General features: G+C 39.4%; 1 protein-coding gene across 1 annotated transcript in view; it reads right to left on the bottom strand.

The window, feature by feature from the left end:
- LOC126107781 (E3 ubiquitin-protein ligase TRIM37-like) overlaps nt 1-15,640 on the bottom strand; it is a 239,625-nt gene that overhangs the window by 131,967 nt on the left and 92,018 nt on the right. Inside the window, exon 6 of the mRNA XM_049913342.1 lies at nt 11,998-12,167. Within this exon, the coding sequence (XP_049769299.1) occupies nt 11,998-12,167 (170 nt within the window). The remainder of the gene's footprint in view (nt 1-11,997; nt 12,168-15,640) is intronic.

Raw genomic sequence — 15,640 nt, 5'->3', positions numbered from 1 at the left:
CAGTGACTGCTTCAGGCAAACACTGCTGCTCTCAGTCATTAAGTGAAGATCGTTGGCCATGGCATTGTCTGCAGTTATTTCCTACAGTGTTGCTTGTCTTAGCAGTGACAGCTTCATGCAAACACCGCTGCTCTCAGTCATCAAGTGACATGTCTGTGCTGCGAGGTAATGCCTGATGTTTGGTTTTTTCGGCACACCCTCACCACTGTGGATCTTGGAATGCTGAACTCAAAAATGGAATGTCTGATGTGTCTAGCTCTAACCACAACTCCATGTTCAAAGCCTGTTAATTCCCGTCGTGCGGCCATTATCACATTGGAAATCTTTTCACACGGATCACCTGAGTACAAATGACAGCTCCTCCAATCTAATGTACTGCCCTTTTATACCTTCGTTAGCTCATCACTTTTGTCACCTCAGAATATATATTAAAATGGATAGCATATGTCCACCTGAATGTTAATTAGAGTACTGAATAAAAATTTGAAGTCAACCAGTTAATAACTTTTCGCTATTTCTGGTAACAATGTTTCCACTTTATACATTACATATTTATTTATATATTATAAACATTAAAAGATTGATATATTAATGCATATATTTCAATGCAATGCTGTGTCCAAATTTCAAAGCAAATGGTGAAGAATTTCCATAGATTTAAGACTGTGAACAAACGACCATTTACTCTTGTAATTATATAGATGCATAGGTGTGTTTGTGCAAAATCTTAAATCTCCAAAATTTCTTCACCGATTTCCTTGAATTTGCATTCGAATATGTGCATATCTTTATATAGCTACTGGAGCAACATATGGTAATATTATATATACCGGTATTACATTTTTATTTATTACGTATGTAAAATATATATTTACAAACCATATCGCGCTCCAGTAGGTATATATGAGGGAATCCTGAAAAGTAATGGTTCCGAATATTTCATGAAAAATTCTGAAATCTGTTTAAATAAAACAAACTTTATTAACATTCTACATGTCCATACATTTGTTCTCAATGTAGTCACCCTGGCAATGAACACATTTCTGAAACGAGAGACCAGTTTGTCGATACAGCCACTGTAGAATGTTTGACGGAGCCATAACCTCACTTCTTCTTGCACCAATTCATCACTGTCAAACAAAGGTCCTCGAAGGTGTTCTTTAAGTTTTGGAAAAGATGAAAATCGGATGGCTCCAAGTCGGAAATGTGTGGAGGATGACAGATGACAGTGAACCCAAGGTGTTGCATGTTTCCAGTTGTCGCAGCTTTTGTGTGTGACGGCATTACGATGCTGAAGGAGAGTATGCTCCATGTGTGGCTGAAATATTTTGCAGTTAGAAACTACAACACAGCATTTTGTTTCTCACGCATTGACATTGTTATGATACACACCGCCATGTTAAAGTCTTGAATTCGGAGCCCTCTTGCCGCAGGGCTTTATTTTATTTATTTTATATTTATTTTATTTATCTGTTGTTCCGGTGATCCATGTTGTGACAGTATCACAGGATATGGAATGTGTCAATTTTACAAGCTTTTGGCCAAAATTTATGGTAATACATAAAACAAAACAAAAACAGTAAACAGTAACTTAGGTCCCACTACAAAGAAAATACATTTTAGATATAGATAGAGATTACAAAACAAAAAACAGTGAACAGTAACTTAGGTCCCACTACAAAAATACGTTTTAGAGAGAGATAAAGATTACAAAATAATAAGTGTTACAAAGAAATAAATATTGCAAAATATATGTTTACAATAAAAATATTCAGTGTTACAAATACAAATTTGGGCATATATTTGCAATTTACAATACAAGAGATGTTAAACACTGTAGTTCAGGAACTCTTCTAATGTATAAAATGATCCTTGCAATAGGAACTGCCTTAAGGTTTTTTTAAACAGGAGATCATCATCTATCAAACACTTAATTCTTGAAGGGAGGGGCATTAAAAATCTTACAGCCACTGAAATGGACTCCTTTCTGCACCATACTTAGATTTGGCTGTTCATAGTGGATATCATGTTTCCTTCTAGTATTGTGACTGTGATATGCACTATTCAGCTTAAAGGTGGATTTTTCTTTCCTTATGAAGCACATCAATGAGAATATATATTGCGCAGTGGATGTAAGTATTTCAAGCTTCTTAAAAAGATTCCTGCCTGTGGCTCTAGGATGGACCTCCACACATGATCCATATGGCTCTTTTTTGTACACACAGTACTTTTTTAGCCAGTGGCTGATTTCCCCAAAATATAATTCCAAATGCCATAACTGCATGAAAGTAACCATGGTTTCCATATTCCTATAAGAAGAAACAATGCGCAATGCATATGTTGCTGAACTTAGTCTTTTGCACAGATCCACGATGTGGTTGGACCAATTCAGTTTGCTATCAATATGCAAGCCTAGGTATTTTGAGGAATCTACCCTGTTTATTGTCTGCTCACCTACCTTTACAAATATTTCCTCATCTTTGGATGTTTTGGGGAACTGAATGTAGTTTGTTTTACAGTAATTTAAAATAAGACCATTAATGTTGAACCAGTTCACCGTTTCATTTAAAACCTTATTTGCCGTTACCTCAAGCTTATCTTCCGAATTATCAATAAGTAGTGTAGTGTCATCCGCAAAAATGGTGAATCTACAATATTCCGTAGAGAGAGGAAGATCATTTATAAATATAATAAAAAGTAGGGGGCCCAGAACTGAGCCCTGCGGCACTCCACATGTGATGGTACCCCATTCTGAAGATACTGGGACACCATCTTGACTATCTACTACAACTTTTTGTTTTCTGTTTGACAGATATGAGTCGAGCCATTTCCCTGCTGCACCACTTATACCGAGATGTGCAGGTTTTTGTAAAAGAATTTGGTGATTTACACAGTCAAATGCTTTTGTTAGGTCACAAAATATGCCAATCACTTTCAGTTTTTTGTTGATAGATTCCAAGAGTTTGCCAGTAAATGCAAATATTGCATCTTCTGTTGACAAACCTTTCCGAAATCCAAACTGACTTTTGCTGAAGCTATTGTGTTCACTGAGATGCTTAACTATCCTGGCATGCATTAGTTTCTCTAAAACTTTTGAAAAGCTTTTCAGTAGTGATATTGGCCTATAGTTAGCAGTATCCGTCTTATCCCCCTTCTTATACAGCGGTTTTACAACTGCGTACTTAAGCCTCTCAGGAACTATTCCTTGCTTAAGTGATGCATCAAAAATGTGGCAAAGGACTTTACTTACATGGCTGGAGCAGTATTTTAATAATTTGTTAGAAATGTTGTCAATTCCAGCAGAGTTTTTACTTTTCAGGGATTTAATAACTCTCAGTTTCTTGAACAGTGACTGTTTTTACCTTCATGTGTTGCACTAAACCAGGTACTCTAGCTTCCAAAAAATTGATGGCTTGCTTCATGGACCCTTGTAAACCTATTTTTTCTGTTACTGTTAAAAAATTGTAGTTGAATGTGTCTGCAACTGTTTTTGGATCGCTAACAAGATTACCCTCACTTTTGATTTGGATATTTTCACTACAAACTTCATTTTTCCCCGTTTCCTTCTTTACAAATTTCCAGATAGTTTTTACTTTATTGCTCGAGTTGTCAATTTCTGCCTTCAAGCACTGCCTTCAAGCACATGTTCTTTGCTGCCTGAATTGTCTTATTCAGAACTTTATTGTAGATTTTATAGTGTGTAAGCCTACTGTTATCATTTGAACTCCTGGCTGCAGCATATAGTTCTCTTCTTGTTTTACAAGAGATTTTGATGCCTTTAGTAATCCAAGGCTTGTTTCCAGATTTGAACAGGTTTTCTCTCACTGATTTTTTTAGGAAACGCTTCTTCAAAAAGGCTTGTAACTTCATTGATAAATACATTAAATTTAGAATTAACATCAACTGTAGCATATACAGGAGCCGTAATTGCTGATTAAAGGTTTCAGTGGTGTGTCTGTTTATAATCCTAAATGTTTTCCAAATGAAATTTTCTTTTCTTTGTACATTCATTTGGTTTAGAGTGAGGAATTGCCCTTCATGATCAGAGAGACCATTTATAATATTTTTCATGGTTAAATTATTGCAAATATCCTTATCTACAAATAAATTATCTATTAAAGTGCTAGAGCTGGCAGTTACTCTAGTTGGAGTGTTCACAAGTGGTACTAAATTGTAACAGTACATTAAATGTTCAAAATCTGTCTTGTTTCTATTTTCTGTTAAAAGGTCCACATTGAAGTCACCCATAAAAATGATAGATTTAGTTTTCCTACATAGGTGGGCCAGAAGTGATTCCGTTTGTCTTAGAAATACATTTAGATTTCCAGCAGGTGCCCTGTAAACAGCCAGAACAATAACAGTTGCACTATCTGCTGTTAACTCAATGCCACACACCTCAAAATGTTGTTCATCACAGTATTTGCTTAAATCTAGGGATTTATACACTATATTATTTTTTATAAATATTGCCACACCAACTTTTTCCATAACAGATCTACAGTAATGAGTAGCTAAACTAAAGTTCTCAATCTGTATCATGTGGATCCCATTCATAACGTGATGTTCTGAGAAACACAGTATATCAGGCTCACTTTCACACTCGTCTTTTAAATTTATTAGCAACTGGTCTATTTTATTCTTGAGGCTACATATATTTTGGTGGAATAAAGACAAAGTTTGATTTTTTCTCACCTCTGCATTTGCGCGATGTTTGCTAGGAGTAGCTTTTTTCAGTACATTAGTTGATACTATTGCTTGGGGTGTGGAAAACTCATATTGAACACACGAGAGAGATGCTTCACGCAACTTTGAATCCTCATCTCTCGTGTTACTCACCATAAAAAACGCTGAGTTTGTTTTCTGTTGCGCGTAGAACGGGCTGAATATGTTGTTTTAGCTGTTGGTTCCTCCACTGACGATTCTGCTGCTTTTGAGGATGCTTCTTTTTCTTTTGCTGAGACTGGTCCCATACCGGTACATGGAATTTTTCTGTTCGCTCTCTCTCTGTTCGCAATGATTTCTTTTATCATTTTACATACAACGTTTTTTCCTTCATAATTTAGATGCATTCCGTGTTTGGTATGCTGGCATCTGTCCAATTTGCCTATATCAAGGACGCTACATTTTCCAAACAAAGAACACATCTGTTTTATTTTAATGTTAGTTTTACGAATTTCTTTATTTACACACGAGTGATACATTAGATCATATCTGTGTGGTAATGTTCAACTATCGTATTTTTTTGTTTACTGCGTTCTAGGAATTTCTTTAGCTCAGTGAGACAGTTGTTTGCTTCGTTTTTCGCAACATCATTTGCACCCGCTATACACACGACATAGTCATTTTTTCCCGCCATTTTGTCTTGTAAATCAACACCAATAATGTTTTTTGCTGTTGCTCCTGACTTCACAAAACCTGTTGCGTCGTATTTCGTGTTTTCTTTGAATAGTCTCGTCATTTTTCTGCCGTGACTGTCCGTTAAAAATAATACATTACTTTCGTCTTTGCACTGTTGTACGTTTTGATTGATAGTGTCTTTCTCATTACTACTTTGCAACTTGCGTCAGCGAAGCGGAAAAGTAGACCCAGAAATTCGCGTGACATGTAAACACCTCAACTGATATTGACAACAGAGTAAAACATTCGGACGCATTAGTTTTCAGCAGGCCCTTGTAACAACACGCGTGTATTTGAATGTAACATTGTGTCGAAATTTCAAAGCAGTCTGTAAAGAACTGATTTTGTGCAAACGAACGTTTACATTTTTATTTATACGTATTTTAATCTAATTTTAACTATAATGATGTATACTGCTCCGTTGCATCATGAAATATTGCAACTCCAAAGTTCTACCAGTCTCCAAATAACGGCTCCAGAGCTATCATTAAACTGCTACAGATAGGTAATCAGGCTATTATAATAGCGTGTATGTATTTTTAACTTACCATAACACAAGTGGACTAATCAAAATCAGTTTTTCTCCTTGAACTTGTAACAAACTTATCCGTGATTACAAACTATCTTAGCAGCACACAACACAGAAACAATTAAATTGAACTGAAAGCAAGAACTGAAATGATGAACAATACAACTGAGCTCAAGTAAAGCCAACAATGTACAGGAGTAGTTCATTTTGCTAAAGCAGGGATGGGCGATAGCTGATAGTGTTATCGATATATCGACAGTTCGCTCTATCGATGATTTTGTTAATTTTAGGTAGTGCATATCCATTTTTCGTCGTTTGACTGTAAATCAAAATATCTTACGGTTTCACTACACGGCAACTAGGCCCTGTGAAATCTCATATAGGTGATACGGGGATTCGGACAGCTCCGCACCCCTTTGGATACGTAGTGTGCGAGAACTGTAATTAATCAACAGTGCACTTTTAGTCTACTTCTTTTTATGATTTTTTTCCAGTTGCATGGAGCGCATTTTCAGAAATTTCCACCAGTTTCCTTACGGTTCATATGTTTTTCTTAATCAGGTCTTTATGTCGTTTTCAACAGACAGTGACAGTTGGGATCGGTTTAGTGCTCAACACTTCATCTACGGTACTTATAAATGCGTATTGAAATCTGCTGTTGATATATTTACGAAAAGTTTACAGTTTTTTCAGAAACATTTATTTCCACTTCATGTTGTATGTTCTGCTGTCCTTTATAGCGGCAGAGAGTGGTTTTACGATACTTGATTCCTTTTTACTTCCGACAGTTTCTTTGTTACGCTTTACAACATTCGTAATTCGAAGCATTTATTTCGCAATGTGATAAATTGTCTGTTTATTACGTTCACGAAATCGGAACTGATATAACGTCATAGGTGGCGTATTATTATTTACATTTGTCGCTTGTTTCCTACGTCATTGGCCATAGCCGACGACTGACGTTAAACATTCCCCTTTATCCCAAACTGAGCACCAGAAACCTTATTGACTCTGCCAAATTTAAAATTAGGCCCACCAATTTTACTTTAAGAGAGTTTATAGCATGACAGCGATAGTTAGATACAACAAAACCCACTTCTCCAGCCACGTAATACACTACTGGCCATTAAAATTGCTACACCTAGAAGAAATGCAGATGATAAACGGGTATTCATTGGACAAATATATTATACTAGAACTGACATGTGATTATATTTTCACGCAACTTGGGTGCATAGATCCTGAGAAATCAGTATCCAGAACAACCGCCTCTGGCCATAATAACGGCCTTGATACGACTGGGCATTGAGTCAAACAGAGCTTGGATGGAGTGTACAGGTACAGCTGCCCATGCAGCTTCAACACGATACCACAATTCACCAAGAGTGGTGACTGGCGTATTGTGACGAGAAAATTGCTCGGCCACCATTGACCAAACGTTTTCAGTTGGTGAGAGATCTGGAGAATGTACTGGCCAGGGCAGCAGTCGAACATTTTCTGTATCCAGAAAGGCCCGTACAGGACCTGCAACCCCATACCATCACGCCGGGTGATACGCCAGTATGGTGACGACGAATAAACGCGTTCACCGCGATGTCGCCAAACACGGATGCGACCTTCATGATGCTGTAAACGGAACCTGGATTCATCCGAAAACATGACGTTTTGCCATTCGTGCACCCAGGTTCGTCGTTGAGTATACCATCGCAGGTGCTCCTGTCTGTGATGCAGCATCAATGGTAACCGCAACCACGGTCTCCGAGCTGATAGTCCATGCTGCTGCAAACGTCGTCGAACTGTTCGTACAGATAGTTGTTGTCTTGCAAACGTGCCCATCTGTTGACTCAGGGATCGAGACGTTGTTGCACGATCTGTTACAGCCATGCGGATAAGATGCCTGGCATCTCGACTGCTAGTGATACGAAGCCGTTGGGATCCAAGCACGGCGTTCCGTATTACCCTCCTGAACCCACCGATTCCATGTTCTGCTAACAGTCATTGGATCTCGACCAACTTGAGCAGCAATGTCGCGATACGATAAACCGCAATCGCGATAGGCTACCATCCGACCGTTATCAAAGTCGGAAACGTGATGGTACTCATTTCTCCTCCTTACACGAGGCATCACAACAACGTTTCAGCAGGCAACGCCGGTCAACTGCTGTTTGTGTATGAGAAATCGGTTGGAAACTTTCCTCATGTCAGCACGTTGTAGGTGTCGCCACCGGCGACAACCTTGTGTGAATGCTCTGAAAAGCTAATTATTTGCATATCACAGCATCTTCTTCCCGTCTGTTAAATTTCGCGTCTGTAGTACGTCATCTTCGTGGTGTAGCAATTTTAATGGTCAGTAGTGTATCTATTTCCAGATGGCATGTACTTGTTGAAAGATTGGAAGCGTCACCACCTAGTACATGGCAAAATTCCATCTCATAACGAACCTTAGTTTAGTGCACATCAGTCCCAAAGTCACCAACAGGACGAAACAGGTCTTACCAAAACATTTTCCTTCGAACTTTTGCAGGAGTCCGGGAATGCAGTCAAACTAGTCCCAGGAGCACTTTAAAGATTACAGTGGAAACATAACCACAGGAATGGCAACGCGTATTACGACGCACTCGAACATCCAGGAAGAAAAGCAACAAACCTATCCGAGGTCAGAAGACAACACAAGGCAGACCAAGTAAGCCTATGGATATTATAACATCTCCACTCAACATAACCACCAAAACGTGATTATGCGGGCTGGTTGTAACAGCCAGACAATTCTCGTGAGCGATGGAACTTGACAGGCACACTTCTGGCACAAAAGTTCTGTCCACCTACTTTGCATCTTGTACATCTCTGTCCCTCTTGCAGGAGATCTCGCATTGTTGTAGTTCTGTTGATTATACTCACCTTGAATGTGATGAAATTCACTATGATCTGGCAATGTACTGAGTTCTTGGCAAAGATATCGTATAATGTAGGTCCGTTGATTACACTCACCATGACTACGATCAGGATCGCTATGATTTGACAAATCTGCTGAGTTTTTGGCAAAGAACTCGCATGGTTGTAAGCCCGTCGATTACACACATCATCGCTGCGACGAAGATCGCTGATTTCACAATCTGCTGAGTTTTTGGCAAAGATTTCGCATGGTTGTAGGTCCATCGATTACACTCACAATGGCTGCGACGAAGATCGCTATGATTTCACAATCTGCTGAGTTCTTGACAAAAACCTTGCGTGGTTGTAGGTCTGTTGGTTATGAATATAACCGTTACTGGGATGAAGATCACTATGATTTGACAAATCTGATGATTTCTTGGCAAAGATCTCGAACCTGACTACTCACTCATTGGTACGCATGCGACAACATGAGCTACTAATATGGTCTAAACGCCGCGCATAGAGACGGAATGGTCTCATACCTTGGGTTCTATTGGCGATAGAACGGTATGGTCAAGTGTTTTGGATAGCCCTTGGGCTAGTGACCATTTGTACACCCAATAGAAGATTCCTCTTACTGTAATTCTCCTTCAGTACAAGGTCAAAGTTTGAATATTACAGACTCCCTCAAGCTTAGGCAAATCGGTTGGTTCTTTTTGCATTAGATGTAGTCTGCGGTGCGCCTAGAGGGGCTTATGGGGGCACCGTTTAGTGCTTGGGCTGTTCCTGAGAAAAACCTGAAAAAAGCGTTTTTTGAAGTTTTTTCGTCGTCAGCAGCGGATATCTTAGCAATTACTGCAGCAGATTGTTCACGTTTTAACTATATATTCTCTTATCAAGAAACATCCCAAAATCATGGTTTTTGGGTACCAAATCCGAGCCGCGGATTCCAAGACGTCCATATATAGCCAACGGCTGTAATTTTTACGATATATTCTTAAGACCCCAATCCCGAAAAATCTCGAAAACTTTCATTATTTTTATGCGTTTCCGAGATACAGAGGTGGAAAGTTACCTTACTTGTACACGTAAAATGTGGTGCGAGGCGAAAATGTAGTTTACAAAGTGACGTATCACGGATAAATACGCTGTAAAGTGTTTGTTTTATCATCAGAAGGGTTCTGGGAACCCCACGTTTTAGTACTGAAGCGAAAGCAAAATTATTGTGAACCTAAAATCCAGTCTAAGATGTAACATTAGTTTCACGTTAGTTATTCATCCATAACGTTTTTTTCATATGAGTGACATGCGCTGTAACAGGGAAAACAAGGGAACCAGCGGGAAAATGCTCCAAACGGAGCACAGAGCGGGTGAATACGCTCGTGTTTAAAACACTTTGACTGAAAAGTGTGTACCAGCTGCCTCATTCTACCTTACTCAGCACCTTTAAAAATTTTGGAATGCGAACATATTCGCGTTTTTTTTTATGTTGAGAGCGAAGGAGACAGTGGCGGTAGGAAAGAGAAGGATAAGTAATAAATCCTGGAAGATAGACAGTTGTTGTGGTACAGAAAGAATGAAAGAGACAATGGCCGTGTGCGAGAGAGAGAGAGAGAGAGAGAGAGAGAGAGAGAGAGAGAGAGAGAGGGACACAGTGGTACAGGAACATACTTGACAGTGACAGAAAGTGGTAGGAAAAGAATGAAGGAGACAGTACCAGTGGAACAGGAATAAAGAGAAGGAGAAATTGGAAGTGGCTGAGAGTCAGTGATAATGAGAGAGAGATTATATAACAATGATAACGAGGAAGAGAGAGATAGTGACAGTGAGAAGAGACAGTAGTAGTAGGGTAAAGAGAGACGCAAAGAATTAATGACAATAACTTCAGCTCACAGAGTGACTGAGATGGTATGAATGACTTACGTCGATGTACTAATGGGGTTGAGCGAGTTACTGTTTGGAGAGTTTGTTGGAGTGAGAGGTGAGCTACATGTTAAAAGGAGTGCGAATATGTTTACATGCCCAAATTTTTCTAAAAATTTTTGAAGGTGCTTAGGAAGGAAGAATGTCGCAGCTGGTACTCCACTTTTCAATCAGAATCTTTTAAATAGGAGCATATTCGCCTTTTTTGTGCTCTGATAGGAGCATTTTTCCACTGATAACTCTATGGGTGGATGTCGCATAAGGTTACACCCCAAATAGTTCAGGAACCATAAACTCTGAGGCAGTCCAAACACCTTTTCGATCTTGATATTTCATCATGTTTTCGTTTCGTCGAGTGCTGAAATTAGTGCTTTTTTCATATTTGGGCCTGTAGATGAAGTATAGGTGAATACACGTACAGAATCAGTATAGCGTCACCATGTTCTTCATACTCTACTACAATCATTCTACCACATAAAATTGAATGAAGTGTCAGCAAGCTGTTGAGATTAAGATGTGTGCAAGTAAAGGGTTGTTCTAGTCGTACTTGGAAGCGGGTATTGGGCAGATATGCAGCCATTTTTATACTGTGCTAGGTGTTGGAACTGTACCTACCTGTAGCTCATGAAGTGCTGTACAAGAAAGCAAAAGAGATAATATTGGGTGCTTTCTTTTGGAAATATAGAGATTCACATCCCCCAAGCTTGCTAAAGAAGACCGAAACCGCTGCCACAACAACAAAACGGTATAATTTCCCATGAACAACGTGACAACGAAATAAGGTATTATTTACTAAAGTCACTGTGTTACCTCTTGCATGCAGATGAGTAGAATAAGAGACAATCGTTTTTAGAAACATATGAGAATTTTGAAATTAATGAAAAATCAGATTCCTCTTGCCTCCCTTCCTTCCCCACCCCCGTCTTGTGGACGCCTATTGTTGTCATATTTTAGCTGCCAAAAGGCTCATTTTGTCATATATGCGGACCTGACATTAAGAGTTAATCAGTTATTTAGTTAGTTGATTAAGTAGTTCCATATTCAACAAATTATTTACACATTCTTTTCGAAATATTGGGAAAAAAGTCAATTTACAGGCTATGTATAGTCGATGTGTTTCTTTGTACGGCAATGGGTACACTTTCTACCTTCGGTTGCTGTGGTAATGGCGTTCTAGATTTGATAGAATCATAACATTATGACATTATTTTGGGTGATACTAATCTCTTCTTTTTTTTTTTTTTAAAGAAAACACCCTTAAAATTTTACCTCACCTTACGAAGTCGGCAGGGACTGGCGCAGTAACGAAGCTCGCCATTGGTTTCTTCCGCAAAGCGTGAATCATAGATGACAACTCGTGGCTTCTCCGTATTAACTCCGCGTGAGAACATGTCTGCATTTGGCCCTCCACTTCTTGCAGGATGGCTTCCAGCTGTTCGGCGTCCTGCAGAGAAAACCTTACCTCAGCTAATTAAGTACATGACCACTCTACTGCACTAACAAAGGTGCTAAGAATATGTGTCGACAACTATGGATATTATTTCTACACATTTCAATAGTCATGATAAAATGAATAAGTAGCAGGATAGATATGCAATCAGTTACATGTATCATCATGATGGAGTGTTCAGCACTTCAATAAACTATTATAGACTAAATCAGAAGGTAAAAATTAATCTACAAAAACATGATTCTGCTTTGGCATTCGCTGTGTCACTCAGATTCACATCCACCATTGTGACAATACATTGAAGGCTATAATGCAGTTTCTACCTAGTGACCTGACAAATTCTATTCAGTTGTTAAAGAACGCAGGCAAGATTTTGCCAAAGGGGGTTGCGATTTGTTAAAGAGGACTTTATAAAAAGGATCAAGTTTTTCATTTATTTTGAAAACATATTTATTTATTTTTTAACTTTATGTACATAATTTGCTTTTGGGAGTCTTCATACAAGTAATATTTGACCTATAAAACTAAGTAAGAAAAGCTTTACTTAAAAATGAACCACATTCATCCAAATGCAAAATAAATATTTATTTTTTTGGCAATTGATAACTTCACTCTATAGCTAAATGGAATAAAATTCTAATATAATGCATTGCCTCACAGCTCAGTTTTTTATGTAGGATTCAGTATCATAGAGCAAAAAAAGCTTAATATTGGGCTGAATTACTTATAAAGTAAATCGTGTTCAAAATATTTTTCATATCATTAAAATTCTTCAATTTCCTTAAGTGATCAAAAATTTCAGTTATCATATTGTAGGATTAAAAGAGCATAAACAGATTTTGGACGAAAGGATGGGGAATTGGTGGGAGGAGAGTGTAGCAGGGCGCAGTTGGCTAGGACAAATTCGAACAGCCAGCCCAAAAAATTTTTTTAGAAACGAACTATAGGATGTGCTTTCATCACGTACACATTTCGCTCTCCACAAATCCTCCTCATCGTTCTGTATCGCAACTGGTTTTCATAATTTAATGCCGCCCGGGTGACCAGACTGGCCGATATTTAGCACTTGGGCTACTAATGATAGAACTTCGAGCGAATTTTTTGAAAGAAATACTACCGTCATCGTTTAGGCGTATTATTGTAATTATTATTGATCATCGCGGTACTTGTGTGACGCAGAGAAATTCAACTGATTTTAATTTAATTTAATTGCCCGGCCGATGTGGCCGAGCGGTTCTAGGCGCTTAGGTCTGGAACCGCGCGACCACTACGGTAGCAGGATCGAATCCTGCCTCGGGCATGGATGTGTGTGATGTCCTTAGGTTAGTTAGGTTTAGGTAGTTCTAAGTTCTAGGGGACTGATGACCTCAGATGTTAAGTCCCATAGTGCTCAGAGCCATTTGAACCATTTAATTTAATTTTATCTGTAATGATGCTTCCGCTCCACTGCCTTGTGACATAATGAAATATTGCGACCTCAATGTTCTACCAGTCTCCAAATAACGATGCCAGTGCTAACATTTAACCGCTATAATAGGTAAATAGGCTATTATGGTAGTGCTATTATGGTAGTGCGTATTTTTAACTTACCATAATTCTAGAGAACGAATCAAAATCGGCTTTCTTTTTCTTTCTTGTCGTATACTTGTGCATGACCACAGTATCTCAGCAGCATACAGTACAGAAACAAATTCAACTGAAAGTAAGAACTGAAATGATGAACAAAATAACAACTGAGCTCAGGTAATGCCAACAATGTACTGTAGTTGGTCTTGGCTAAAGTAAGACTGGGCGATAGCCCATAATGCTACTGACATATCGATGTCTTAAATCTATCGATGGCCTTGTTGAGTATCGATAATACAGGGTTATTACAAATGATTGAAGCGATTTCACAGCTCTACAATAACTTTATTATTTGAGATATTTTCACAATGCTTTGCACACACATACAAAAACTCAAAAAGTTTTTTTAGGCATTCACAAACGTTCGATACGTGCCCCTTTAGTGATTCGGCAGACATCAAGCCGATAATCAAGTTCCTCCCACACTCGGCGCAGCATGTCCCCATCAATGAGTTCGAAAGCTCGCAGTTCTGGCACGTTTCTTGGTAGAAGAGGTTTAAACACTGAATCTTTCACATCACTATGCGTGAAACTTGCCCGCACGCGTTCAACCGTTTCTTCGCTCACTGCAGGCCGACCCGTTGATTTCCCCTTACAGAGGCATCCAGAAGCTTTAAACTGCGCATATCATCGCCGAATGGAGTTAGCAGTTGGTGGATCTTTGTTGAACTTCCTCCTAAAGTGTCGTTGCACTGTTATGACTGATGTGAGTGCATTTCAAGCACGACATACACTTTCTCGGCTCCTGTCGCCATTTTGTCTCACTGCGCTCTCGAGCGCTCTGGCGGCAGAAACCTGAAGTGCGGCTTCAGCCGAACAAAACTTTATGAGTTTTTCTACGCATCTGTAGTGTGTCGTGACCATATGTCAATGAATGGAGCTACAGTGAATTTATGAAACCACTTCAATCATTTGTAATAGCCCTGTATATATATCTCTCCTATGTCATAGGACTGAAAAGCAAAATGTCATTCACTACACGGCAACTGGGTGGTGCGTAATTTCATTTAGATGATGGGAGGGGGGGGAGGTTCCGGAGCCCCGGACAACTCCCCCCCCCTTTCCCTCCCACTCCTTCGCTACATCCTTGGGTTGTGCCACTGCTCTGTAACTTCGCATTTGTAACCACACGACTGAGTAAATGGAACGGACAACTATCACCATGAGCTGATGTAGGAAGCCTCAGCAAAGTGCAGCAGAAAGATGGCAACAAGGCGTTCTTTAATAAGAAGCATCAGGCAGGCTGTGTTGACACAGAATTACTGGCCGAGCCTCACAGTGGAACAAGTTATGACATTTTCAGCATTGGCGCTGCTGTCAGTTCTGCATCACCACTGAAACAGCAGATGTACTGAAGCCAGACGATAGCAATGATGACCTGGATTACCAAGTGTCTGGGCCCATCACTGAGCCACTGCCTTGGTCTACATTATGAATGGTACAGCTCCCAGCGGTATCATACATAGGTGCAGCCATTAGTTCCGCAGCTAGTGGATATGGCGTCTAGTGACAGCAGCTAGATGATCCTTTCAGGTCGATAACCGTCATGGCTGCAGGTGGTGACAGACAATGCATAGCTGAAATAGGTGTCACTTACGGTGGCTCCTTCCACCACTGTTCCCCCATTGTGATGCAGCATACTACATTGGGGTCCTTGGTTCACTGCTGTACACTCAAGTGCTTCTGGCTTTTGGCCACGCATCTGGTTCAGCCACGAAAACGGACCCATAACTGGTGCTGGTCACAGGTATAAAACTATCATTTTCAGATATACCAGAAGCTTGATTTTGAAAACCCTATTTAGTTTACGAAAATCACTCCAGGCCATTTTACCGAGTGAG

This window comes from Schistocerca cancellata, chromosome 1 (assembly GCF_023864275.1).
Source record: "Schistocerca cancellata isolate TAMUIC-IGC-003103 chromosome 1, iqSchCanc2.1, whole genome shotgun sequence".
Taxonomy (NCBI): Eukaryota; Metazoa; Arthropoda; class Insecta; order Orthoptera; family Acrididae; genus Schistocerca; species Schistocerca cancellata.
This window is presented reverse-complemented; position numbering and strand designations above follow the sequence as displayed.